This window comes from Salmo trutta, chromosome 6 (assembly GCF_901001165.1).
Source record: "Salmo trutta chromosome 6, fSalTru1.1, whole genome shotgun sequence".
In the NCBI taxonomy this organism is placed as follows: Eukaryota; Metazoa; Chordata; class Actinopteri; order Salmoniformes; family Salmonidae; genus Salmo; species Salmo trutta.
In genome coordinates, this window is record NC_042962.1 from 1,119,846 (window position 1) to 1,147,662 (window position 27,817).

General features: G+C 47.0%; 1 protein-coding gene across 4 annotated transcripts in view; it reads left to right on the plus strand.

Moving 5' to 3' along the window:
• The first annotated feature begins 19,398 nt into the window (after positions 1–19,398).
• The window catches only part of map3k22 (mitogen-activated protein kinase kinase kinase 22), a 76,405-nt gene continuing 67,986 nt past the window's right edge, over positions 19,399–27,817 (plus strand). For all 4 annotated transcript variants that reach the window (XR_003878657.1, XR_003878658.1, XM_029755076.1 and 1 more), the window contains exons 1-2: positions 19,399–19,542; positions 19,650–19,766. Coding sequence is in view for 2 of the 4 variants with exons in the window: in XM_029755076.1 (XP_029610936.1) it covers positions 19,726–19,766 (41 nt within the window). In the remaining 2 variants the exon portion in view is untranslated. The remainder of the gene's footprint in view (positions 19,543–19,649; positions 19,767–27,817) is intronic.

Genomic DNA, 27,817 nt, shown 5'->3' on the forward strand with positions numbered 1-27,817 from the left:
TTTTTAACAGGTGAAAATATGACAGCAATAGTATTTCATAGCGTAAACCTTTTTGTGCACATTTATTAAACACATTGACTTCCTTGTGGCTGAACGATGAAAGATGTTTTGGTAACAAAGAAAAATGTTCAGCACGCACTTGGTTTAAAAAACGTGTCCCCTTTAAGAAACCCAGACCTTTTCTATAGTTACCTGGCTGCCTGAAACGGAGGAGAAAGGTGCTACTTTCACACCTCCTTTGTTATTAAGGCACATGAAAGTTCACATGTTCAGGAAGGCATTTCTGCCCCCCCCCAAAAAACACATTTTGATTAAATCCCCAGCCATCCAACCTTTCACACAATCATGGCTGGATTACCGAATGGCACAATTTTCCTTTTGACCCATGGCAAAAATTTTAATGGGGGGGTTACACAAAATGTTTTTTTTTTTGGCAGAAATGCCTTCTAGAACTTTCACGTTCCTTAATAACAAACGCCTTCTGTAAATATGAATACATTTTTTACGAGCCTAGTTGGTTTAGCAACAGAAAACGCTCTGGATAACATAACAGCCTAACCAGCTCTGCTAGGGAGAGTAATGTTCAGTGAGCTGTTCTGTCATTTGTGTCTGGAAGTAGCTAGCAAGTTAGCTTGGGTGCTTGACTGCTATATATATATATATATATATAATTATTATTATTATGAACAAAACAAATACGACTGCAGCTCCGGGCAGTCGGGCCACTCTGGCAGCTCCGGGCAGTCGGGCCACTCTGGCAGCTCCGGGCAGTCGGGCCACTCTGGCAGCTCCGGGCAGTCGGGCCACTCTGGCAGCTCCGGGCAGTCGGGCCACTCTGGCAGCTCCGGGCAGTCGGGCCACTCTGGCAGCTCCGGGCAGTCGGGCCACTCTGGCATCTCCGGGCAGACGGGCCGCTCTGGCATCTCCTGACTGGCAGGCAGCTCTGGTGACTTTCGACTGGCGGGCAGCTCTGGCGGCTCCTGACTGGCGGGCAGCTCTGGTGACTTTCGACTGGCGGGCAGCTCTGGTGACTTTCGACTGGCGGGCAGCTCTGGCGGCTCCTGACTGGCGGGCAGCTCTGGTGACTTTCGACTGGCGGACAGCTCTGGTGACTTTCGACTGGCGGGCAGCTCTGGTGACTTTCGACTGGCGGGCAGCTCCGGTGAGTTTCGACTGGCGGGCAGCTCTGGTGACTTTCGACTGGCGGGCAGCTCCGGTGACTTTCGACTGGCGGGCAGCTCTGGTGACTTTCGACTGGCGGGCAGCTCTGGTGACTTTCGACTGGTGAGCAGCTCTGGTGACTCTTGACTGGCGGGCAGCTCTGGTGACTGTTGACTGGCGAGGCTGGGCTGACACACTAGTCTCCTGATGCGTGGGGCTGGTACTGGATGTGCCAGCCTGGAGACACGCACCTCCATGCTAGTGCGTTTAGCGGGAAACACCGGACCGTAGAGGCGCACTGGCGGTCTTGAGCGCAGGGTTGGCATCACCCCTTCCGGCTCGATGCCTACTTCGCCCTGGCACATGCGGGGCGCTGGTACTGTGCCTACCGGCCTGAAAATCCCTGGCCTCACCACAACCCCAACCCCAAAGCACGGGACCTGTCCAGTCTGCCCTACAAGGGTACGGGGAGCTGGCCTGGGGCTCCAATCTCGCCCCGCCAAATAGCCCTTGTGCCCCCCCCTAAAAAATTATTGGGGCTGCCTCTCGGGTTCTACCTGCCTCCCAGGCAGGTTGTCACAGTGGACCCGCAACTGCTCCCATGTCCAGTCAATCCTTTCCGTCAATACTTCCAGCAACCAGGAATCCATCACCTCCCGAGCGCGCTGCTTCCAACATTCCTCCCTCACTTGCCTCTGTCCTCTTCTCCGCTGCTTGGTCCTTTGGTGGTGGGTAGTTCTGTCACAGTAGTTGTCATGGAGAGAAGACCAAGGCGCAGCGGGAATATGGATGCTCATGTTTTAATTCAAAAAAGGAGTAATGCATCCACTCACAAAACAATAAAGATGACCACAGCAACAGTTTTACAGGCTACAAAAACGCAGTGCAAAAACAATCTCCCACACAACCAAGTGACAAACACACTCCTACATATATGACTCCCAATCAGGAACAACGGTCCCCAGCTGTTCCTGATCAGGAGTCACAAGACCAACACAGAACATTCACACACACAAGACTGCCACGTCCTGACCCCAAAACTACTACAACAGCTCCATCTGCTGGTCAGGACGTGACAAGAACATAGAACGCCCACCCAATGTAACACCCTGGCCTAACCAAAATAAAGAACAAAAACCCCTCTCTATGGCCAGGGCGTTACATTTGGTTTGTCAAAAAGTTTTATGGTGCGTAATGCTTTTTAGTTCTTACATTTACTGATCATTTCAAATTAATATTTAAATGACATCATAAACAATGTGAAAAGGGGTTTGTTCTCTGCCCACTTCATTACATGGATAAAGAATCTGCCATGAAAAATGAACAAATGAACAATGAAAGTTAAATCAGGGTCCATATAATTTGGATCAAAATATAACATATCAGAGTCTTTCAAGTGAACATTTTAAGGGCGAGATCATGCCTTTAAATAGAACCATGAGGAAACCTGAAGGAAACGTTAAGCTGAAGTATTGAAATTCCCACAGAAGAACATTGTTCCTTAACGTTCTCTGAACTATTTGAGAACATTCCCAATGTCAAACCAGTCAGAGAACATTCCTAGAACATTATCAACATTTGAAATTAACCATGTTTGAACTTTTAGGAAACGTTATTTTTAAGTAATGAAACACCAAGGAAGTTCCTTAAAAGTGTTGAGAATATTCCAAAGCTAAGCAACTATCCTGCACCATTCATATTCTCGTCTCCAGAACCATGGTGTCAGTAGTCTCTGTTCTCTTCTCCAGACCACCATGGTGTCAGTAGACTCTGATGGTCTGTTCTCTTCTCCAGACCACCATGGTGCCAGTAGTCTCTGTTCTCTTCTCCAGACCACCATGGTGCCAGTAGTCTCTGTTCTCTTCTCCAGACCACCATGGTGTCTGTAGTCTCTGTTCTCTTCTCCAGACCACCATGGTGTCAGTAGTCTCTGTTCTCTTCTCCAGACCACCATGGTGTCAGTAGTCTCTGTTCTCTTCTCCAGACCACCATGGTGGCTGTAGTCTCTGATGGTCTGTTCTCTTCTCCAGACCACCATGGTGTCTGTAGTCTCTGTTCTCTTCTCCAGACCACCATGGTGTCTGTAGTCTCTGATGGTCTGTTCTCTTCTCCAGACCACCATGGTGTCAGTAGTCTCTGTTCTCTTCTCCAGACCACCATGGTGTCTGTAGTCTCTGATGGTCTGTTCTCTTCTCCAGACCACCATGGTGTCTGTAGTCTCTGACGGTCTGTTTTCTTCTGCCTGTCAGATGTGGAACAGTATGTCCAGCATCACCTTCCAATGGGAGAGGAGCAGTGACTGTCACATGATAGAGGTAAAGCCCCCTGCTGGGGAAATAGGTACATAACATGGTCACATCATAGAGGTGGAGCCCCCTGCTGGGGAAATAGGTACATAACATGGTCACATCATAGAGGTGGAGCCCCCTGCTGGGGAAATACGTATATTACATGATTCAGCCAGACTGTTTATAAGAGATGAATGTGTTTTATAGATTTCAACATATTTAGCAGAGGTGCAGCAGAACAGTCTGGTTAATGTGTCTACTAACCAGTCAGTCAACAGATCAGTCTACTAACCAGTCAGTCAACAGATCAGTCTACTAACCAGTCAGTCAACAGATCAGTCAACAGATCAGTCTACTAACCAGTCAGTCAACAGTAGACTGTCCTGGATTGTTCTGTTGACTAACTGGTTGGACTGATTGGTACACTGCACTGTTGACTGACTGGTTAGTAGACTAGTCTGTTGACTGACTGGTTTAGTATACCTACTGGTTGACTGACTGGTTTAGTATACCTACTGGTTGACTGACTGGTTTACTATACCTACTGGTTGACTGACTGGTTTAGTAGACCTACTGGTTGACTGACTGGTTTAGTAGACCTACTGGTTGACTGACTGGTTTAGTAGACCTACTGGTTTAGTAGACCTACTGGTTGACTGACTGGTTTAGTATACCTACTGGTTGACTCACTGGTTTAGTATACCTACTGGTTGACTGACTGGTTTAGTATACCCACATTTTTACATTTTAGTCATTTAGCAGACGCTCTTATCCAGAGCGACTTACAGTAGTGAATGCATACATTTCATACAATTTCATACATATCATACTTTTTTTTTTTTTTTCTGTGCTGGCCCCCCGTGGGAATCGAACCCACAACCCTGGTGTTGCAAACACCATGCTCTACCAACTGAGCTACAGGGAAGGCCTACTGGTTGACTGACTGGTTAGTAGACTGGTCAGTTAACTGACTAGTTATTATACCTCCTGGTTGATTGACTGGTTAGTAGACTTGTCTACTGAAGAGATGAGTCTTCAAAAAAGACTTAAAGGTTGAGACCGAGTCTGCGTCTCTCACATGGATAGGCAGACCTTTCCATAAAAATGGAGCTCTATAGGACAAAGCCCTGCCTCCAGCTGTTTGCTTAGAAATTCTAGGGACAGTAAGTTCATCAGTGCTCCTAACAAACAATGAGGAGATGGGAGAGGCGGGACTTGTAGCGCGTCAAGCGTCACAAATAGAACCAAGTTCTATTTTAGCGACTGGCTACGCAAACACTTGTTGACAGGGAGAGGACAGGCAGTCTGGAGTCTGGGGAGAGGACAGGCAGTCTGGAGTCTGGGGAGAGGACAGGCAGTCTGGAGTCTGGAGAGAGGACAGGCAGTCTGGAGTCTGGGGAGAGGACAGGCAGTCTGGAGTCTGGGGAGAGGACAGGCAGTCTGGAGTCTGGGGAGAGGACAGGCAGTCTGGAGTCTGGGGAGAGGACAGGCAGTCTGGAGCCTGGGGAGAGGACAGGCAGTCTGGAGCCTGGAGAGAGGACAGGCAGTCTGGAGTCTGGAGAGAGGACAGGCAGTCTGGAGTCTGGAGAGAGGACAGGCAGTCTGGAGTCTGGGGAGAGGACAGGCAGTCTGGAGTCTGGGGAGAGGACAGGCAGTCTGGAGTCTGGAGAGAGGACAGGCAGTCTGGAGTCTGGGGAGAGGACAGGCAGTCTGGAGTCTGGGGAGAGGACAGGCAGTCTGGAGCCTGGGGAGAGGACAGGCAGTCTGGAGTCTGGGGAGAGGACAGGCAGTCTGGAGTCTGGGGAGAGGACAGGCAGTCTGGAGTCTGGGGAGAGGACAGGCAGTCTGGAGTCTGGGGAGAGGACAGGCAGTCTGGAGCCTGGAGAGAGGACAGGCAGTCTGGAGCCTGGGGAGAGGACAGGCAGTCTGGAGTCTGGGGAGAGGACAGTCTGGGGAGAGGACAGGCAGTCTGAAGCCTGGGGAGAGGCCAGGCAGTCTGGAGCCTGGGGAGAGGACAGTCTGGGGAGAAGACAGGCAGTCTGAAGCCTGGGGAGAGGACAGGCAGTCTGGGGAGAGGACAGGCAGTCTGAAGCCTGGGGAGAGGACAGGCAGTCTGGAGTCTGGGGAGAGGACAGGCAGTCTGGAGTCTGGAGAGAGGGCAGGCAGTCTGGAGTCTGGGGAGAGGACAGGCAGTCTGGAGTCTGGGGAGAGGACAGGCAGTCTGGAGTCTGGAGAGAGGACAGGCAGTCTGGAGTCTGGGGAGAGGACAGGCAGTCTGGAGTCTGGGGAGAGGACAGGCAGTCTGGAGTCTGGGGAGAGGACAGGCAGTCTGGAGTCTGGGGAGAGGACAGGCAGTCTGGAGCCTGGGGAGAGGACAGGCAGTCTGGAGCCTGGAGAGAGGACAGGCAGTCTGGAGTCTGGAGAGAGGACAGGCAGTCTGGAGTCTGGAGAGAGGACAGGCAGTCTGGAGTCTGGGGAGAGGACAGGCAGTCTGGAGTCTGGGGAGAGGACAGGCAGTCTGGAGTCTGGAGAGAGGACAGGCAGTCTGGAGTCTGGGGAGAGGACAGGCAGTCTGGAGTCTGGGGAGAGGACAGGCAGTCTGGAGCCTGGGGAGAGGACAGGCAGTCTGGAGTCTGGGGAGAGGACAGGCAGTCTGGAGTCTGGGGAGAGGACAGGCAGTCTGGAGTCTGGGGAGAGGACAGGCAGTCTGGAGTCTGGGGAGAGGACAGGCAGTCTGGAGCCTGGAGAGAGGACAGGCAGTCTGGAGCCTGGGGAGAGGACAGGCAGTCTGGAGTCTGGGGAGAGGACAGTCTGGGGAGAGGACAGGCAGTCTGAAGCCTGGGGAGAGGCCAGGCAGTCTGGAGCCTGGGGAGAGGACAGTCTGGGGAGAGGACAGGCAGTCTGAAGCCTGGGGAGAGGACAGGCAGTCTGGGGAGAGGACAGGCAGTCTGAAGCCTGGGGAGAGGACAGGCAGTCTGGAGTCTGGGGAGAGGACAGGCAGTCTGGAGTCTGGAGAGAGGGCAGGCAGTCTGGAGTCTGGGGAGAGGACAGGCAGTCTGGAGTCTGGGGAGAGGACAGGCAGTCTGGAGCCTGGAGAGAGGGCAGGCAGTCTGGAGCCTGGAGAGAGGACAGGCAGTCTGGAGTCTGGGGAGAGGATAGGCAGTCTGGAGTCTGGGGAGAGGATAGGCAGTCTGGAGTCTGGGGAGAGGACAGGCAGTCTGGAGCCTGGAGACAGGACAGGCAGTCTGGAGTCTGGGGAGAGGATAGGCAGTCTGGAGTCTGGGGAGAGGATAGGCAGTCTGGAGCCTGGGGAGAGGACAAGCAGTCTGGAGCCTGGAGAGAGGACAGGCAGTCTGGAGTCTGGGGAGAGGATAGGCATTCTGGAGTCTGGGGAGAGGATAGGCAGTCTGGAGCCTGGGGAGAGGACAGGCAGTCTGGAGCCTGGAGAGAGGACAGGCAGTCTGGAGTCTGGAGAGAGGACAGGCAGTCTGGAGTCTGGAGAGAGGACAGGCAGTCTGGAGTCTGGGGAGAGGACAGGCAGTCTGGAGTCTGGGGAGAGGACAGGCAGTCTGGAGTCTGGAGAGAGGACAGGCAGTCTGGAGTCTGGGGAGAGGACAGGCAGTCTGGAGTCTGGGGAGAGGACAGGCAGTCTGGAGCCTGGGGAGAGGACAGGCAGTCTGGAGTCTGGGGAGAGGACAGGCAGTCTGGAGTCTGGGGAGAGGACAGGCAGTCTGGAGTCTGGGGAGAGGACAGGCAGTCTGGAGTCTGGGGAGAGGACAGGCAGTCTGGAGCCTGGAGAGAGGACAGGCAGTCTGGAGCCTGGGGAGTGGACAGGCAGTCTGGAGTCTGGGGAGAGGACAGTCTGGGGAGAGCACAGGCAGTCTGAAGCCTGGGGAGAGGCCAGGCAGTCTGGAGCCTGGGGAGAGGACAGTCTGGGGAGAGGACAGGCAGTCTGAAGCCTGGGGAGAGGACAGGCAGTCTGGGGAGAGGACAGGCAGTCTGAAGCCTGGGGAGAGGACAGGCAGTCTGGAGTCTGGGGAGAGGACAGGCAGTCTGGAGTCTGGAGAGAGGGCAGGCAGTGTGGAGTCTGGGGAGAGGACAGGCAGTCTGGAGTCTGGGGAGAGGACAGGCAGTCTGGAGCCTGGAGAGAGGGCAGGCAGTCTGGAGCCTGGAGAGAGGACAGGCAGACTGGAGTCTGGGGAGAGGATAGGCAGTCTGGAGTCTGGGGAGAGGATAGGCAGTCTGGAGTCTGGGGAGAGGACAGGCAGTCTGGAGCCTGGAGAGAGGACAGGCAGTCTGGAGTCTGGGGAGAGGATAGGCAGTCTGGAGTCTGGGGAGAGGATAGGCAGTCTGGAGTCTGGGGAGAGGACAGGCAGTCTGGAGCCTGAGGAGAGGATAGGCAGTCTGGAGTCTGGGGAGAGGACAGGCAGTCTGGAGTCTGGGGAGAGGACAGGCAGTCTGGAGTCTGGGGAGAGGACAGGCAGTCTGGAGTCTGGGGAGAGGACAGGCAGTCTGGAGTCTGGGGAGAGGACAGGCAGTCTGGAGTCTGGGGAGAGGACAGGCAGTCTGGAGCCTGGAGAGAGGACAGGCAGTCTGGAGCCTGGGGAGAGGACAGGCAGTCTGGAGTCTGGGGAGAGGACAGTCTAGGGAGAGGACAGGCAGTCTGAAGCCTGGGGAGAGGACAGGCAGTCTGGAGCCTGGGGAGAGGACAGTCTGGGGAGAGGACAGGCAGTCTGAAGCCTGGGGAGAGGACAGGCAGTCTGGGGAGAGGACAGGCAGTCTGAAGCCTGGGGAGAGGACAGGCAGTCTGGAGTCTGGGGAGAGGACAGGCAGTCTGGAGCCTGGGGAGAGGACAGTCTGGGGAGAGGACAGGCAGTCTGAAGCCTGGAGAGAGGACAGGCAGTCTGGAGTCTGGGGAGAGGACAGGCAGTCTGGAGTCTGGAGAGAGGACAGGCAGTCTGAAGCCTGGGGAGAGGACAGGCAGTCTGGAGTCTGGGGAGAGGACAGGCAGTCTGGAGCCTGGGGAGAGGACAGGCAGTCTGGAGTCTGGGGAGAGGACAGGCAGTCTGTAGTCTGGGGAGAGGACAGGCAGTCTGGATCCTGGGGAGAGGACAGTCTGGGGAGAGGACAGGCAGTCTGGAGCCTGGGGAGAGGACAGGCAGTCTGGAGTCTGGGGAGAGGACAGGCAGTCTGGAGTCTGGGGAGAGGATAGGCAGTCTGGAGTCTGGGGAGAGGACAGGCAGTCTGGAGTCTGGGGAGAGGACAGGCAGTCTGGAGCCTGGGGAGAGGACAGGCAATCTGGAGTCTGGGGAGAGGACAGGCAGTCTGGAGTCTGGGGAGAGGACAGGCACCTGTCAGTGCAGGCAGACATTCCATCCCAAATGTTCCCTCTGACCTGTGATGTGGTGCTCACTGACCTGTGATGTGGTGCTCTCTGAGCTGTGATGTGGTGCTCTCTGACCTGTGATGTGGTGCTCTCTGAGCTGTGATGTGGTGCTCTCTGACCTGTGATGTGGTGCTCTCTGACCTGTGATGTGGTGCTCACTGACCTGTGATGTGGTGCTCTCTGACCTGTGATGTGGTGCTCTCTGACCTGTGATGTGGTGCTCTCTGACCTGTGATGTGGTGCTCTCTGACCTGTGATGTGGTGCTCACTGAGCTGTGATGTGGTGCTCACTGACCTGTGATGTGGTGCTCACTGAGCTGTGATGTGGTGCTCACTGACCTGTGATGTGGTGCTCACTGACCTGTGATGTGGTGCTCACTGAGCTGTGATGTGGTGCTCACTGACCTGTGATGTGGTGCTCACTGAGCTGTGATGTGGTGCTCTCTGACCTGTGATGTGGTGCTCTCTGACCTGTGATGTGGTGCTCTCTGACCTGTGATGTGGTGGTCTCTGACCTGTGATGTGGTGCTCTCTGACCTGTGATGTGGTGCTCTCTGACCTGTGATGTGGTGCTCTCTGACCTGTGATGTGGTGCTCTCTGACATACACATGGTTAGCAGATGTTAATGTGAGTGTAGTGAAATGCTTGTGCTTCTAGTTCAGACCATGCAGTAATATCTAACAAGTAATCTACCAATTCCACAACAACTACCTTATACACACAAGTGTAAAGGAATGAATAAGAATATGTACATATAAATATATGGATGAGTGATGGCTGAACGGCATAGGCAAGATGCAGTAGATGGTATAGAGTACAGTATATACATATGATATGAGTAATGTAATATATGTAAACATTATTAAAGTGGCATTATTTAGAGTGCATTGTGTAAAGTAACTAGTCATCCATGTATTAAAGTGGCCAGTGATTGGGTCTCAGTGTTGGCAGCAGCCACTCAATGTTAGTGATGGCTGTTTAACAGTCTGATGGCCTTGAGATAGAAGCTGTTTTTCAGTCTCTCGGTCCCAGCTTTGATGCACCTGTACTGACCTCGCCTTCTGGATGATAGCGGGGTGAACAGGCAGTGGCTCGGGTGGTTGTTGTCCTTGATGATCTTTTTGGCCTTCCTGTGACATCGGGTGGTGTAGGTGTCCTGGAGGGCAGGTAGTTTGCACCCGGTGATGCGTTGTGCAGACCTCATTACCCTCTGGAGAGCCTTCCGGTTATGGGCAGAGCAGTTGCCGTACCAGGCTGTGATACAGCCCGACAGGATGCTCTCGATTGTGCATCTGTAAAAGTTTGTGAGTGTTTTAGGCGATAAGCCACATTTCTTCAGCCTCCTGAGGTTGAAGAGGCGCTGTTGCGCCTTCTTCACCTCGCTGTCTGTGCGGGTGGACCATTTCAGTTTGTCCGTGATGTGTACGCCGAGGAACTTAAAACTTTCCACCTTCGATGTTTATGGGGGGGTGCTCCCTCTGCTGTTTCCTGAAGTCCACGATCATCTTCTTTGTTTGTTGACATTGAGTGTGAGGTTATTTTCCTGACACCACACTCCGAGGGCCCTCACCTCCTCCCTGTAGGCCGTCTCGTCATTGTTGCTAATCAAGCCTACCACTGTAGTGTCGTCTGCAAACTTGATGATTGAGTTGGAGGCGTGCTGGGCCACGCAGTCATGGGTGAACAGGGAGTACAGGAGGGGGCTGAGCTTATGCACCTTGTGGGGCCTCAGTGTTGAGGATCAGCGGGGTGGAGATGTTGTTTCCTACCTTCACCACCTGGGGGCGGCCCGTCAGGAAGTCCAGGACCCAATTGCACAGGGCCTCCAGCTTGATGATGAGCTTGGAGAGTACTATGGTGTTAAATGCTCAGCTGCAGTCAATGAACAGCATTCTTACATAGGTATTCCTCTTGTCCAGATGGGATAGGGCAGTGTGCGGTGATGGCGATTGCATCGTCTGTGCATCTATTGCGGCGGTAAGCAAACTGAAGTGGGTCTAGGGTGTTGGGTAAGGTGGAGGTGATATGATCCTTGACTAGTCTGTCAAAGCACTTCATGATGACAGAAGTGAGTGCTATGGGGCGATAGTCATTTAGTTCAGTTATCTTTGCCTTCTTGGGTACAGGAACAATGGTAGCCATCTTGAAGCATGTGGGGACAACAGACTGGGATAGGAAGCGATTGAATATGTCCGTAAACACACCACAATCTTGAAGAGTGGCTTCCGATTGGTTGGACCGGAGTTTAATGGTTCTCGTCACTGGCACATGCTGTTTGAGTTTCTGCCTATAACACGGAAGGAGCAAGATGGCGTCGTGGTCGGATTTGCCGAAGGGAGGGCTTTGTATGCATCACAGAAGGTAGACATGGTCTCAAATTTGCTTTGTTAAAATCCCCAGCTACAATAAATGCAGCCTCAGGATGTATGGTTTCCAGTTTGCATATAGTCCAGTGAAGTTCCTTGATGGCCGACTTGGTGTCTGCTTGAGGGGGAATGTACACGGCTGTGACTATTACCTCTCTGGTGCAGGCGTTCCGCTAGCGACCCACCTCGACAACATCCGGTGAAATTGCTGAGCGCCAAATTCAAAATACAGAAATAATCATAATAAAAATTCATGAAAGATACAAATGTTATACATCGGCTTAAAGATTGTTAATCCTTGTTAATCCAGCCGCTGTGTCAGATTTCAAAAAGGCTTTACGGCGAAAGCAAACCATGCGATTATCTGACCATGCGATTACAAAAGCATACAAACATTTTCAAGCCAAGTAGAGGAGTCACGAAAGTCAGAAATAGCGATAAAATTAATTACTTACTTTTGATGATCTTCATATGGTTGCAGTCACAAGAGTCCCTGTTACACAATAAATGTTTGTTTTGTTCGATAAAGTCCCTCTTTATATCCCAATAACTCCGTTTTGTTGGCACGTTTTGTTCAGTAATCCACTGGCTCAATGGCGGTCACGACATGCAGATGAATACATCCTAATAGTACCGGTAAAGTTCGACGAAACATGTCAAACGATATTTATAATTCATCCTCAGGCTGTCTATTGTCTAAATAATCGCTAATATTTCAACTGGACAATAGCGTATTTAATAGAAAGGAAAAAGAACGAAGGGCACGCAATCGGTCACACGCGCAAACTAACTCTGGTTCATTCTACAGTCCACTTAGAAAATGGTCTCATTCTTCCTCATTTTCAGAAAACAAGCCTGAAACAATGTCTAAAGACTGTTGACATCTAGTGGAAGCCATAGGAACTGCAATCTGGGTCCTAACCCAACACATACTGTATAGGCATTCAATTGAAAACTACACACATCAAAAATATTCCACTTCCTGGATGGATTTTCCTCAGGTTTTCGCCTGCCATATCAGTTCTGTTATACTCACAGACAGCATATTAACCGTTTTGGAAATTTTAGAGTGTTTTCTATCCAAATCTACCAATTATATGCATATCATAGCTTCTGGGCCTGAGTAACAGGCAGTTTACTTTGGGCATGCTTCTCATCCAGATGTCGAAATACTGCCCCCAAGCCATAACAAGATAACTGACGAGAATTCTCTTGGTAGGTAAAATGGCCGGCACTTGATTATAAGGAATTCTCGATCGGGTGAGCAGAAGGACTTGAGTTCCTGTATGTTGTTATGATTACACCATGAGTCGTTAATCATGATGCATACAACCCCGCCCTTCCTCTTCCCAGAGAGGTGTTTATCTCTGTCGGCGCGATGCATGGAGAAGCCCGGTGGCTGAACCGATTCCGACAACATATCCCGAGTGAGCCATGTTTCCGTGAAACAGAGAATATTACAATCTCTGATGTCTCTCTGGAAGACAACCCTTGCTCAAATTTTCTTTACCTTGTTGTCAAGAGACTGGACATTGGCTAGTAGTATATTCGGAAGCGGTGTGCACGTCTACGGAGCCTGGCCAGGTGGCCGCTTCATCTGCCCCTTCTGCGGCATCGTTGTTTTGGCTCGCCTGCTGGGATCCGATCCATTGTCCTGGGTGGTGGTCCAAACAGAGGATCTGCTTCAGGAAAGTCGTATTCCTGGTCGTAATGTTGGTGAGTTGACGTTGCTCTTATATCCAATAGTTCTTCACGGCTGTTTGTAATAAGACAAGATTCCTTGGGGTAACAATGTAAGAAATAATAAAAAATATGTTTGTTTCCTAAGAATTCGAAGCGAGGCGACTATCTCTGTCGACGCCATCTACCTGTTCACTACACCTCCCTCCCTCCCTCTCTCAGCTCCAGGCCCAGCAGGCGTCTCTGTGCTCGTCTAGTTTCACTCCCTTAGGAACTCTGTGACCCAACACCAAGATGGACGTCACCTTGGTCTTCACAGCTCACACTGATGGTAGTACCTTCCATACACACAGTCTGAGTTCTGTGTACAGGTTTCCTGCTCGGGTCATAGTCATCACTACTGCCTGTGGTTTTCCTGTGAAGAACATCAGCATCCACACAGAGAAGCAAAGGGATGGGATTTCCCTGTTGATGGAGATGAATGCAGTAACAGGGTTGTTAAAGGGGGATGAAGGATCCATGAATGCAGTAACAGGGTTGTTAAAGGGGATGAAGGATCCATGAATGCAGTAACAGGGTTGTTAAAGGGGATGAAGGATCCTCTGGTTCTGGGATTCTCTCTAAAGGCCAGAGGCTCAACATGTTTTATTCTCAACCCAAGGCTGGTAAACTACACGGCCAGGATGTAGCATGCTGTAGCTTGTCAAAGACACATTGTCGACTTTATTACCTTTTAGTTTGCTGTGCGTCCTTTGCCCAATTAACAATCATTATTTCATTTTCCAATGATGATGTGTGTCTTCTCTCCAGCCCTGGATTAGACGATGTGTGTCTTCTATCCAGCCCTGGATTAGACGATGTGTGTCTTCTATCCAGCCCTGGATTAGACGATGTGTGTCTTCTCTCCAGCCCTGGATTAGACGATGTGTGTCTTCTCTCCAGCCCTGGATTAGATGATGTGTGTCTTCTCTCCGGCCCTGGATTAGACGATGTGTGTCTTCTCTCCAGCCCTGGATTAGACAATGTGTGTCTTCTCTCCAGCCCTGGATTAGACGATGTGATGTGTGTCTTCTCTCCAGCCCTGGATTAGATGATGAGTGTCTTCTCTTCAGCCCTGGATTAGATGAAGAGTGTCTTCTCTCCAGCCCTGGATTAGATGGTGTGTGTCTTCTCTCCAGCCCTGGATTAGATGGTGTGTGTCTTCTCTCCAGCCCTGGATTAGATGGTGTGTGTCTTCTCTCCAGCCCTGGATTAGATGGTGTGTGTCTTCTCTCCAGCCCTGGATTAGATGGTGTGTGTCTTCTCTCCAGCCCTGGATTAGATGGTGTGTGTCTTCTCTCCAGCCCTGGATTAGATGGTGTGTGTCTTCTCTCCAGCCCTGGATTAGATGGTGTGTGTCTTCTCTCCAGCCCTGGATTAGATGGTGTGTGTCTTCTCTACAGCCCTGGATTAGATGGTGTGTGTCTTCTCTCCAGCCCTGGATTAGATGGTGTGTCTTCTCTCCAGCCCTGGATTAGATGGTGTGTCTTCTCTACAGCCCTGGATTAGATGGTGTGTCTTCTCTACAGCCCTGGATTATCGACCCCAATTGTGAATAGCATTGCTCTAATCATTTGTTCATGAGTTACATGCATTCGTTTTTTCATTCGTTTTTCAAATGTTATTAGAATGTATTAAAATGTTAGATTCCCATGATGCCCCAAAGATGGCTCTAGGTTTAGGAGGTCATAAATTAAATGTTTTAGGCCTACTTATTTTTGCCCCATATTTTTTTGTATTTTGCTAAGCTTTTCTTGTAAATAAGTACATGGTTTATAGTGAATGGTTGGTGTTAATGGATTATGTAAACACGAGCTAAAACGTATAGACATTGTATGAAATAGATACAGGCCTATAGATAAAATATAGATGAATATAGATGAAATAGATACAGGCCTATAGATAAAATATAGATGAATATAGATGAAATAGATACAGGCCTACAGATAGAATATAGATATATATAGATGAAATAGATACAGGCCTATAGATAGAATATAAATATATATAGATGAAATAGATACAGGCCTATAGATAAAATATAGATATATATAGATGAAATAGATACAGGCCTATAGATAGAATATAGATATATATAGATGAAATAGATACAGGCCTATAGATAAAATATAGATATATATAGATGAAATAGATACAGGCCTATAGATAGAATATAGATATATATAGATGAAATAGATACAGGCCTATAGATAAAATATAGATGAATATAGATGAAATAGATACAGGCCTATAGATAGAATATAGATATATATAGATGAAATAGATACAGGCCTATAGATAAAATATAGATATATATAGATGAAATAGATACAGGCCTATAGATAAAATATAGATGAATATAGATGAAATAGATACAGGCCTATAGATAGAATATAGATATATATAGATTAAATAGATACAGGCCTATAGATAGAATATAGATGAATATAGATGAAATAGATACAGGCCTATAGATAGAATATAGATATATATAGATTAAATAGATACAGGCCTATAGATAAAATATAGATATATATAGATGAAATAGATACAGGCCTATAGATAGAATATAGATATATATAGATGAAATAGATACAGGCCTATAGATAAAATATAGATATATATAGATGAAATAGATACAGGCCTATAGATAGAATATAGATATATATAGATGAAATAGATACAGGCCTATAGATAGAATATAGATATATATAGATGAAATAGATACAGGCCTATAGATAGAATATAGATATATATAGATGAAATAGATACAGGCCTATAGATAGAATATAGATAGAATATAGATATATATAGATGAAATAGATACAGGCCTATAGATAGAATATAGATGAATATAGATATATATAGATGAAATAGATACAGGCCTATAGATAGAATATAGATGAATATAGATATATATAGATGAAATAGATACAGGCCTATAGATAAAATATAGATGAATATAGATATATATAGATGAAATAGATACAGGCCTATAGATAGAATATAGATGAATATAGATATATATAGATGAAATAGATACAGGCCTATAGATAAAATATAGATGAATATAGATATATATAGATGAAATAGATACAGGCCTATAGATAAAATATAGATGAATATAGATATATATAGATTAAATAGATACAGGCCTATAGATAAAATATAGATATATATAGATGAAATAGATACAGGCCTATAGATAGAATATAGATATATATAGATGAAATAGATACAGGCCTATAGATAAAATATAGATATATATAGATGAAATAGATACAGGCCTATAGATAGAATATAGATATATATAGATGAAATAGATACAGGCCTATAGATAGAATATAGATATATATAGATGAAATAGATACAGGCCTATAGATAGAATATAGATATATATAGATGAAATAGATACAGGCCTATAGATAGAATATAGATAGAATATAGATATATATAGATGAAATAGATACAGGCCTATAGATAGAATATAGATGAATATAGATATATATAGATGAAATAGATACAGGCCTATAGATAGAATATAGATGAATATAGATATATATAGATGAAATAGATACAGGCCTATAGATAAAATATAGATGAATATAGATATATATAGATGAAATAGATACAGGCCTATAGATAGAATATAGATGAATATAGATATATATAGATGAAATAGATACAGGCCTATAGATAAAATATAGATGAATATAGATATATATAGATGAAATAGATACAGGCCTATAGATAAAATATAGATGAATATAGATATATATAGATGAAATAGATACAGGCCTATAGATAGAATATAGATGAATATAGATATATATAGATGAAATAGATATACACTGAACCAAAATATAAAGCTTAACCATGTAGAATGTTGGTCCCATGTTTCAAGTGCTGAAATAAAAGATCCCAGAAATGTTGTATACACACAAACGGATTTCTCTCAAATTTTGTGCACAAATTTGTTTACGTCCCTGTCAGTGAGAATTTCTCCTTTGCCAAGTATAATCCATCCACCTGGTGTCAGAGGAAGGCCCTAAAAATTGCCAAAGACTCCAGCCACCCTAGTCATAGACTGTTCTCTCTGCTACCGCACGGCAAGCGGTACCAGAGCGCCAAGTCTAGGTCCAAAAGGCTCCTTAACAGCTTCTACCCACCAAGCAATAAGACTCCTGAACAGCTAATCAAATGGCTACCCGGACTATTTGCATTGACCCCCTATTTGCATAGTCACTTTAACCCTACCTACATTAATATATTACCTCCATTACCTCAACTAACCTGTTCCCCTGCACATTGACTCAGTACCGTAATACCCTGTATATATCCTCATTACTAACCTGTTCCCCTGCACATTGACTCAGTACCGTAATACCCTGTATATATCCTCATTACTAACCTGTTCCCCTGCACATTGACTCAGTACCGTAATACCCTGTATATATCCTCATTACTAACCTGTTCCCCTGCACATTGACTCAGTACCGTAATACCCTGCATATATCCTCATTACTAACCTGTTCCCCTGCACATTGACTCAGTACCGTAATACCCTGTATATATCCTCATTAATAACCTGTTCCCCTGCACATTGACTCAGTACCGTAATACCCTGTATATATCCTCATTCCTAACCTGTTCCCCTGCACATTGACTCAGTACCGTAATACCCTGTATATATCCTCATTACTAACCTGTTCCCCTGCACATTGACTCAGTACCGTAATACCCTGTATATATCCTCATTACTAACCTGTTCCCCTGCACATTGACTCAGTACCGTAATACCCTGTATATATCCTCATTCCTGTTATTTTATTGTTGCTATTTTATTTTGTACTTTATTTTATTTAGTAAATATTTTCTTAACTCTATTTTCTTAACCGCATTGTTGGTTAAGGGCTTGTATTCAGCATTTCACTGTGAGGTCTACTACACCTGTTGTATTCAGCATTTCACTGTAAGGTCTACTACACCTGTTGTATTCAGCATTTCACTGTAAGGTCTACTACACCTGTTGTATTCAGCATTTCACTGTGAGGTCTACTACACCTGTTGTATTCAGCATTTCACTGTAAGGTCTACTACACCTGTTGTATTCAGCATTTCACGGTAAGGTCTACACCTGTTGTATTCAGCATTTCACGGTAAGGTCTACACCTGTTGTATTCAGCATTTCACGGTAAGGTCTACACCTGTTGTATTCAGCATTTCACGGTAAGGTCTACACCTGTTGTATTCAGCGCATGTGACAAATATAATTGAATTTGATCAGTCCCAAATGTAAATGGGCAAGGCCAATAATTTATAGCATTTCAAATAAATAATATAAAGTGATCAAATGACTTGTTAGTCTAAACTTGAACTTGAATTAAAATGTTTGTCTGTCTCTACACTGTCTGCGGACCCCATGCCATTCATGCAGCAGATACCACCGTTCGTGGATTTAGTCCTCAAAGTGGATACCACCGTTCGTGGATTTAGTCCTCAAAGTGGATCCATCCGTTCGTGGATTTAGTCCTCAAAGTGGATCCATCCGTTCGTGGATTTAGTCCTCAAAGTGGATCCATCCGTTCGTGGATTTAGTCCTCAAAGTGGATCCATCCGTTCGTGGATTTAGTCCTCAAAGTGGATCCATCCGTTCGTGGATTTAGTCCTCAAAGTGGATCCATCCGTTCGTGGATTTAGTCCTCAAAGTGGATACCACCGTTCGTGGATTTAGTCCTCAAAGTGGATACCACCGTTCGTGGATTTAGTCCTCAAAGTGGATCCATCCGTTCGTGGATTTAGTCCTCAAAGTGGATCCATCCGTTCATGGATTTAGTCCTCAAAGTGGATCCATCCGTTCGGGGATTTAGTCCTCAAAGTGGATCCATCCGTTCGTGGATTTAGTCCTCAAAGTGGATCCATCCGTTCGTGGATTTAGTCCTCAAAGTGGATCCATCCGTTCGTGGATTTAGTCCTCAAAGTGGATACCACCGTTCGTGGATTTAGTCCTCAAAGTGGATCCATCCGTTCGTGGATTTAGTCCTCAAAGTGGATCCATCCGTTCGTGGATTTAGTCCTCAAAGTGGATCCATCCGTTCGTGGATTTAGTCCTCAAAGTGGATCCATCCGTTCGTGGATTTAGTCCTCAAAGTGGATCCATCCGTTCGTGGATTTAGTCCTCAAAGTGGATCCATCCGTTCGTGGATTTAGTCCTCAAAGTGGATCCATCCACGTCGTCATTTCCCGTTCATGTTCTTGCGGACATTCATTACGGAAACCGTTTAATAATAACGAATCAGTAAATCGGTATTTTCCAAAATGTCCAGAGTTCCGACTAGCGTGTGAATGCGGCTTGACTCGCTGCTCTGAGTTGTGGGGAAAAGGGAAGAGACTGTTTCCACCCCATCCAGGAGGTGGAGGCAACACGCCGTTCAGGATGGAGTCCGCCAACAAAACCTTTAACAGGTAGAAGAAGAAGAGGACAAGGCAAGCGGGGAGACGCAGAAACTTTCTTCTCAAACAGAACTGATCTTTTGAAGCTTTCGAGGGAAGTCCGGAGGTCACCGGTGGATTATTGATTTATCTGGGAGAGAGCACATTATAATTCAAGGTTTTACCAGGGTGAATAGAAGCTTTTTGTTTTGCGGTTTTTATTCGCTAACTGTACATGAAATGAGCGCAGCTTCCGGGTGTAACTGTTTCGGGTTTGGGTCTTGTTCTCTCTGCAGGTTTTCGCCATTCTTCCTGTCTGTCCATGGTGGTTTGCAACAATAATGGTTTTATTCGATACCATCGATAATCCTCATGAAGTGTTTTCAGAAGAATGAAGACATCCGGGTAACAAGGTGAGAATTCAGGCTGAATTAGAAACTGTAGCCTTTGACAGTCTGCAATATCCATCTTTTATGTCGTCTATTTGTTTAGTAAGTCTGGGTGAAAACCAACCCACCCAGATTTTAGGGTCAGATTGCCCTTTCCTCCACAAGCCACGTACCAGTTAACCCTCCAGGTTTTAGGGTCAGATTGCCCTCTCCTCCACAAGCCACTGACCAGTTAACTGTTGTCATTGGCTGTGGGTCGGTTCAACTTGGTTGTCATTGGCTGCTGTGTTCCCCAACCAACACCTGCCCTGTAGGGTCATCCCCTGTCATGTTGTGTATTTTATTTTCCTACTGTCTCCTCTCCTTACTGAGAGCTGTCTAACCCTCATACTACTGTCTCCTCTCCTCTCCTTACTGAGAGCTGTCTAACCCTCATACTACTGTCTCTCTGTAGGGCCATGACTGTGAGCCTGGCCTATACAGTACCAGTCCAAAGTTTGGACACTCCTACTCATTCAAGGGTTTTTCTTTATTTTTTACTCATTTCTACATTGTAGAATAATAGTGAAGACATCAACACTATGAAATAACACATATGGAATCATGTATTTAATTTTGGATTGGAGATGTTTGATGTGAGTCTGGAAGGAGAGTTTACAGTCTAACCAGACACCTAGATATTTATAGTTGTCCACATATTCTAGGTCAGAACCGTCCAGAGTAGTGATGCTGGATGGGCGGGAGGGTGCGGGCAGCGATCGGTTGAAGACTGACTTGACCTAGTTAAATAAACAAGAGCCAGAGTAGTGATCCTGGTTAACTTTGTCCAGGATGGAGAGTTGAACTGTCAAACTGCCTCAGTCAAGTGACGACAACAACCAGCAGACAGTCCATTTAGCTGATAACAGTAGTAGGTCTGTAATTACATACTAGGACAGAGATGGAAACAGAGGTTTCTAGTGCTGTTTTGATGGATGAAGACAGTCCATTTAGCTGATAACAGTAGTAGGTCTGTAAGTAGATACTAGGACAGAGATGGAAACAGAGGTTTCTAGTGCTGTTTTGATGAAGACAGTCCCCTACCCTCTGACCTCCACAGACTCCCAGCAGGCCACACCTCTACCAAGTCCAGCTTTATGTATACTGTTAATGGAAGATTCCCTGGTCTCAGTGAGGAGGGGTTCCCTGGTCTCAGTGAGGAGGGGTTCCCCAGACCCCCTGGTCTCAGTGAGGTGAGGTTCCCCAGGTTCCCTGGTCTCAGTGAGGAGGGGTTCCCTGGTCTCAGTGAGGAGGGGTTCCCTGGTCTCAGTGAGGAGGGGTTCCCTGGTCTCAGTGAGGAGGGGTTCCCCAGACCCCCTGGTCTCAGTGAGGAGGGGTTCCCTGGTCTCAGTGAGGAGGGGTTCCCCAGGTTCCCTAGTCTCAGTGAGGAGGGGTTCCCCAGGTTCCCTGGTCTCAGTGAGGAGGGGTTCCCTGGTCTCAGTGAGGAGGGGTTCCCTGGTCTCAGTGAGGAGGGGTTCCCTGGTCTCAGTGAGGAGGGGTTCCCCAGACTCCCTGGTCTCAGTGAGGAGGGGTTCCCTGGTCTCAGTGAGGAGGGTGGACTAGCTCTAGGAAGTAGGCTACTAGTCATCTATTCTTGTTTAAATGAATGACTGGACTTGACTCAGTTGTCCCTTCCCTAATGTACACTGAACAAAAATAGAAACACAACATGGAAAATGTTGGTCCCATGTTTCATGAGCTGAAATAAAAGATCCCAGAAATGTTTCAAATGCTCAATAAGCTTATTTGTCTAACATATTTGTGAACATATTTGTTTACATCCCCTGTTAGTGAGAATTTTTCCTTTACCAAAATAACACACCTGTCAGGTGGATGGATTATATCAAGAAGTTGATTAAACAGTGTGATCTTTACATAGGTGCACCTTGTGCTGGGGACAATAAAAGGCCACTCTAAAATGTGCAGTTTTGTCACAACACAATGGCAAGTTTAATGGAGCGTGCAATTGGCATGCTGACTGCGGAGTGCCCCATGGTGGTGGGGTTATGGTATGGGCAGGTATAAGCTACGGACAACGAACACAAATGCATTTTATTGATGTGCGTTCAAATTTCCAGAGATACCGTGATGAGATCCTGAGGTCCATTGTCGTGCCATTCATCCACCATCACCTCATGTTTCAGCATGATAATGTACGGCCCCATGTTGCAAGGATCTGTACACAATTCCTGGAAACTGAAAATGTCCCAGTTCTTCCATGACCTGAATACTAACCAGACATGTGACTCATTGAGCATGTTTGGGATGCTCTGGATCGACATGTACGACAGCGTGTTCCAGTTCCCACCAATATCCAGCAACTTCACACAGTCATTGAGGAGGAGTGGGACAACATTCCACAGGCCACAATCAACAGCCTGATCAACTCTATGTGAAGGAGATGTGTCGCGCTGCATGAGGCAAATGGTGGTCACACCAGATACTGACTGGTTTTCTGATCCACGCCAATACCATTTTTTTAAAAGGTGCATACCTCTATTCCCAGTCATGTAAAATCCATAGATTAGGGCCTAATTAATGCATTTAAATGAACTGATTTCCTTATGAACTGTAACTCCAGTAAAATCTTAAATGTTGCGTTTCCATTTTTGTTCAGTATATTTCCAGTGTCTTTGAATAGACTTAATCATTCTAGGGACGCCGCTGACACTAACTTAACACACGCATGGAAAAGTGTTGTTAGAAAAAACCTTCCTTTAGCCTTGCTATGAACTCTCACCACAATCTCCCCGTGGCTTCTGCGCGAGTAACCATCTGATTCAGAGGAAGAGAGCGTTCTCCTCTGAGGAGTTAGGATCGCTGCAGTGTCTCCATGGTAACCGTGTTTTAGTTCTACTGCGTGACCCCGGTAGCCTCTCCGCTGGTGACATCACCGGACTCTGATCGTCCCTAGCGACCGGACACCACCCCAACGGTAATGCCGCTGCGCTGAGACACCAAACAAAAGCCATTTTATTTCAAAGTTTTAACAAACCATACAACTCAATGCTCAAGGACTACTTTTAACAATTTACACATTTTACTAGAATACATTTTACTAGAATACATTTTACTAGAATACATTTACTTGAAGAACTGTGCAGATTCAAAGTTTTGATAACATGATTTCAGTCCATGTTTTCTAAAAACCCTGTTAAATATTTGCTCTGAATTAAGTTTCATTTAAAGATGTCTGCAGAAGTAATGGGGTGTCAGCTATGACACCTTGACTTGAACTACGGTAAGAGAAGTGGATTTCCACCCGGTAACGGAATTACGGTAACGGAATTACAACATGGGTGCCTGATCTGTAGTACACAGAAACACATAATGATGGATATGAATGTCATTCTCTTTATGTTGATGTTTCCTAAACAGGTACAAAGGTAGAAATATACAATATCCTTCTTTTGCATATTTGGGTATTATTCTACACACTGGCTTATTTTAATGAGCTCGGCCCCCAAACAAAACCACATTTGGTTGGTCCAAACCGGACCAAATCTGATCCAATCGTAGACATCTATGTTTCACAAGTTTGGACATCAAAGTTCAGCGCAGCGCAGTGCAGTGGAGTTCAGCGCAGTGCAGTGGAGTTCAGCGCAGTGCAGTGGAGTTCAGCGCAGTGCAGTGGAGTTCAGCGCAGTTCAAAGGCCCATAAAAGAACGCTCAACTTGTCGTACGTTGAAACGAATGGCGAAAACCACGTGTAGATGAATCCATCATGTCGCAGGCTGGTGGTGGTGTGGTGGGCGTTTTCATGGCACACGTTGAGCCCCTTGATGAAAGTGGAGCAACGTGGCCTCCCGAGTAGTGCAGCGGTCTAAGGCATCGCAGCGCTTGAGGCGTCACTACAGACCCTGGTTCGATTCCAGGCTGTGTCACAATCGGTGGTGACCGGAAGTCCGATTAGGGCGGCGCACAATTGGCCCAGCGTCGTCTGTGTTTGGGGAGGGTTTGGCCGTGAGGGGAGGGGGTTCCCTTGGCTCATCGCGCTCTAGCGACTCCTTGTGGTGGGCCGGGCGTCTGCAGGCTGACTTCGGTCGTCAGCTGAACAGCGTTTCCTCTATGTTGGTGCGGCTGGCTTCCGGGTTAGGCTGGCGGGTGTTAAGAAGCGCGGTTAGGAGGGTCATGTGACTCGACTGTCGCCTCTCCCGAGCCCGTTGCGGAGTTGTAGCGATGAGACGAGACCGTATAAGCCTCTGCGGTAGGGTCAATTCAGGAAGTGATTTGAATTTAAACTTCATAAATTGACTTTTCAGTTTATTGAAAAGTAATTGAAAAAATATGGTGCTTTTTTTTCTTCTTGAAATATTTTTTGAAATTCTTTTAACCTTCCTGAAATGACTCTAGGATGAAGATAACTTGTCCTAAGCTGGGTATGTTTCCATTGGGAAACTTTCAAAAATAAACCAATTCATGGGACTATGTGCCGTTGCTAACTAGCATCTCTTGTCTTCTGTGGAATTTACCCCAACCCTGCTCTGCATAGCTTCATATGGGAGGAAAAACACAATGTGTTGGTGATAACGTCATCAGTGTCCCAGTGTAATGGAAAGAACAGCTCTAATCTACAGATGGCCTGTTAGCTTCATCTCAGGGAAATATGTTTCTACTCAGCCAGAGAGATGGTAGACAGCAGGGTTCTATCAGGGTTCTATCAGGGAAAGATGTTCCTACTCAGCCAGAGAGATGGTAGACAGCAGGGTTCTACCAGGGTTCTACCAGGGTTCTCAGATCAGTCTTCTACTGTATCTGATTGCCTGGATTTCGTCCTTCTCCGTCTGCATGGTTATTGTGAATGTGTCTGTTACTATGATCTGCTAGTTTCCTTTGTTCTTCTGTCTGCCTCTTGACAGATGTGTTTTACTCCAGTCTGAGTTTTATGTTTTCGTATGAACACTGCGAGATGAGGAACTATTGGTCTGTACAACTGAATTGGTTAGCTAATATTTAGACTTGTAATATAGTATTAAACACTGTGTCCAAAACATTAGGAACATCACATGTTCAGTCTGGATTCACTAGGTCAGTCAGTCTATGTCATTGAAAGAGCAGGTGTTCCTAATGTTTTGGACACTTAGTTTACTATTTAGATTTCAATCTGTAATAAACTATTTCATCTCCAGTCTCTAATGTAGTAGTTAGTCTCTAATGTAGTAGTTAGTCTCTAATGCAGTAGTTAGTCTCTAATGCAGTAGTTAGTCTCTAATGCAGTAGTTAGTCTCTAATGCAGTAGTTTGTCTCTAATGTAGTAGTTAGACTCTAATGCAGTAGTTGGTCTCCAGTCTCTAATGCAGTAGTTAGACTCTAATGCAGTAGTTAGTCTCTAATGCAGTAGTTGGTCTCCAGTCTCTAATGCAGTAGTTGGTCTCTAATGCATAAGTTGGTCTCTAATGTAGTAGTTAGTCTCCAGGCTCTAATGCAGTAGTTGGTCTCTAATGTAGTAGCTAGTCTCCAGTCTCTAATGCAGTAGTTGGTCTCTAATGCAGTAGTTGGTCTCCAGGCTCTAATGCAGTAGTTGGACTCTAATGCAGTAGTTGGACTCTAATACAGTAGTTGGTCTCTAATACAGTAGTTGGTCTCTAATGCAGTAGTTGGTCTCTAATGCAGTAGTTGGTCTCTAATGCAGTAGTTGGTCTCTAATGCAGTAGTTGGTCCCTAATGCAGTAGTTGGTCTCCTGTCTCTAATGCAGTAGTTGGTCTCCAGGCTCTAATGCAGTAGTTGGTCTCCAGGCTCTAATGCAGTAGTTGGTCTCCAGGCTCTAATGCAGTAGTTGGTCTCCGGGCTCTAATGCAGTAGTTGGTCTCCGGTCTCTAATGCAGTAGTTGGACTCCGGGCTCTAATGCAGTAGTTGGTCTCTAATGCAGTAGTTGGTCTCTAATGTAGTAGTTGGTCTCCAGGCTCTAATGCAGTAGTTGGTCTCCAGGCTCTAATGCAGTAGTTGGTCTCCAGGCTCTAATGCAGTAGTTGGTCTCTAATGCAGTAGTTGGTCTCTAATGCAGTAGTTGGTCTCCTGTCTCTAATGCAGTAGTTGGTCTCCAGGCTCTAATGCAGTAGTTGGTCTCCAGGCTCTAATGCAGTAGTTGGTCTCCGGGCTCTAATGCAGTAGTTGGTCTCCGGGCTCTAATGCAGTAGTCGGTCCCCGGTCTCTAATGCAGTAGTCGGTCTCCGGTCTCTAATGCAGTAGTCGGTCTCTAATGCAGTAGTTGGTCTCCAGGCTCTAATGCAGTAGTTGGTCTCTAATGTAGTAGTTGGTCTCCAGGCTCTAATGCAGTAGTTGGTCTCCAGGCTCTAATGCAGTAGTTGGTCTCCAGGCTCTAATGCAGTAGTTGGTCTCCAGGCTCTAATGCAGTAGTTGGTCTCTAATGCAGTAGTTGGTCTCTAATGCAGTAGTTGGTCTCTAATGCAGTAGTTGGTCTCTAATGCAGTAGTTGGTCTCCTGTCTCTAATGCAGTAGTTGGTCTCCGGGCTCTAATGCAGTAGTTGGTCTCCGGTCTCTAATGCAGTAGTTGGTCTCTAATGCAGTAGTTGGTCTCCAGGCTCTAATGCAGTAGTCGGTCTCCAGTCTCTAATGCAGTAGTCGGTCTCTAATGCAGTAGTCGGCCTCTAATGCAGTAGTCGGCCTCTAATGCAGTAGTCGGCCTCTAATGCAGTAGTCGGCCTCTAATGCAGTAGTCGGCCTCTAATGCAGTAGTTGGTCTCCAGTCTCTAATGCAGTAGTTGGCCTCTAATGCAGTAGTTGGTCTCCGGGCTCTAATGCAGTAGTTGGTCTCCGGGCTCTAATGCAGTAGTTGGTCTCCGGTCTCTAATGCAGTAGTCGGCCTCTAATGCAGTAGTTGGTCTCCAGGCTCTAATGCAGTAATTGGTCTCCAGTCTCTAATGCAGTAGTTGGTCTCTAATGCAGTAGTTGGTCTCCAGGCTCTAATGCATTAGTTGGTCTCTAATGCAGTAGTCGGTCTCCAGGCTCTAATGCAGTAGTTGGTCTCTAATGCAGTAGTCGGTCTCCGGTCTCTAATGCAGTAGTCGGTCTCTAATGCAGTAGTCGGTCTCTAATGCAGTAGTCGGCCTCTAATGCAGTAGTCGGCCTCTAATGCAGTAGTCGGCCTCTAATGCAGTAGTCGGCCTCTAATGCAGTAGTCGGCCTCTATTGCAGTAGTTGGTCTCCGGCCTCTAATGCAGTAGTTGGACTCTAATGCAGTAGTTAGTCTCCAGGCTCTAATGCAGTAGTCGCTCTCTAATGCAGTAGTCGGTCTCTTCAGTAATGCCATCTGTATGTAATGTCTTAAACCCAAAACACTGGCATCACTACTGGCACTGCCAACAGAGCCCTGGTTCTGTTGATTAGCCTCTTACAACTCTTTGTCTCTGTCTGTCTCTGTCTCTGTGTGTGTCCAGTCTATTTGTTGACGTGTGTTGTAGGCTGCATAATTGGAGAATGGAATCTGAGTATTCTGGAGTTGTGACAAACATGTTAAACTTTTAATCAGAAGAGATGTCTAGTCTCTGGAGGAGAGGAGGGAGGAGAGATGTTGTCTTGGCTCTGGAGGAGAGGACAGATGTTGTCTTGTCTCTGGAGGAGAGATGTTGTCTTGTCTCTGGAGGAGAGGGGAGAGGAGAGATGTTGTCTTGGCTCTGGAGGGAGGAGAGGAGATGTTGGCTCTGGAGGGAGGAGAGGAGATGTTGTCTTGGCTCTGGAGGAGAGGGGAGATGTTGTCTTGGCTCTGGAGGAGAGGAGAGGGGAGATGTTGTCTTGGCTCTGGAGGAGAGGAGGGTAGAGAGGGGAGGAGAGATGTTGTCTTGGCTCTAGAGGAGATGAGGGAGGAGAGGGGAGGAGTGATGTTGTCTTGGCTCTGGAGGAGAGGAGGGTAGAGAGGGGAGATGTTGTCTTGGCTCTGGAGGAGAGGAGAGATGTTGTCTTGGCTCTGGAGGAGAGGAGGGTAGAGAGGGGAGGAGAGATGTTGTCTTGGCTCTAGAGGAGATGAGGGAGGAGAGGGGAGGAGTGATGTTGTCTTGGCTCTGGAGGAGAGGAGGG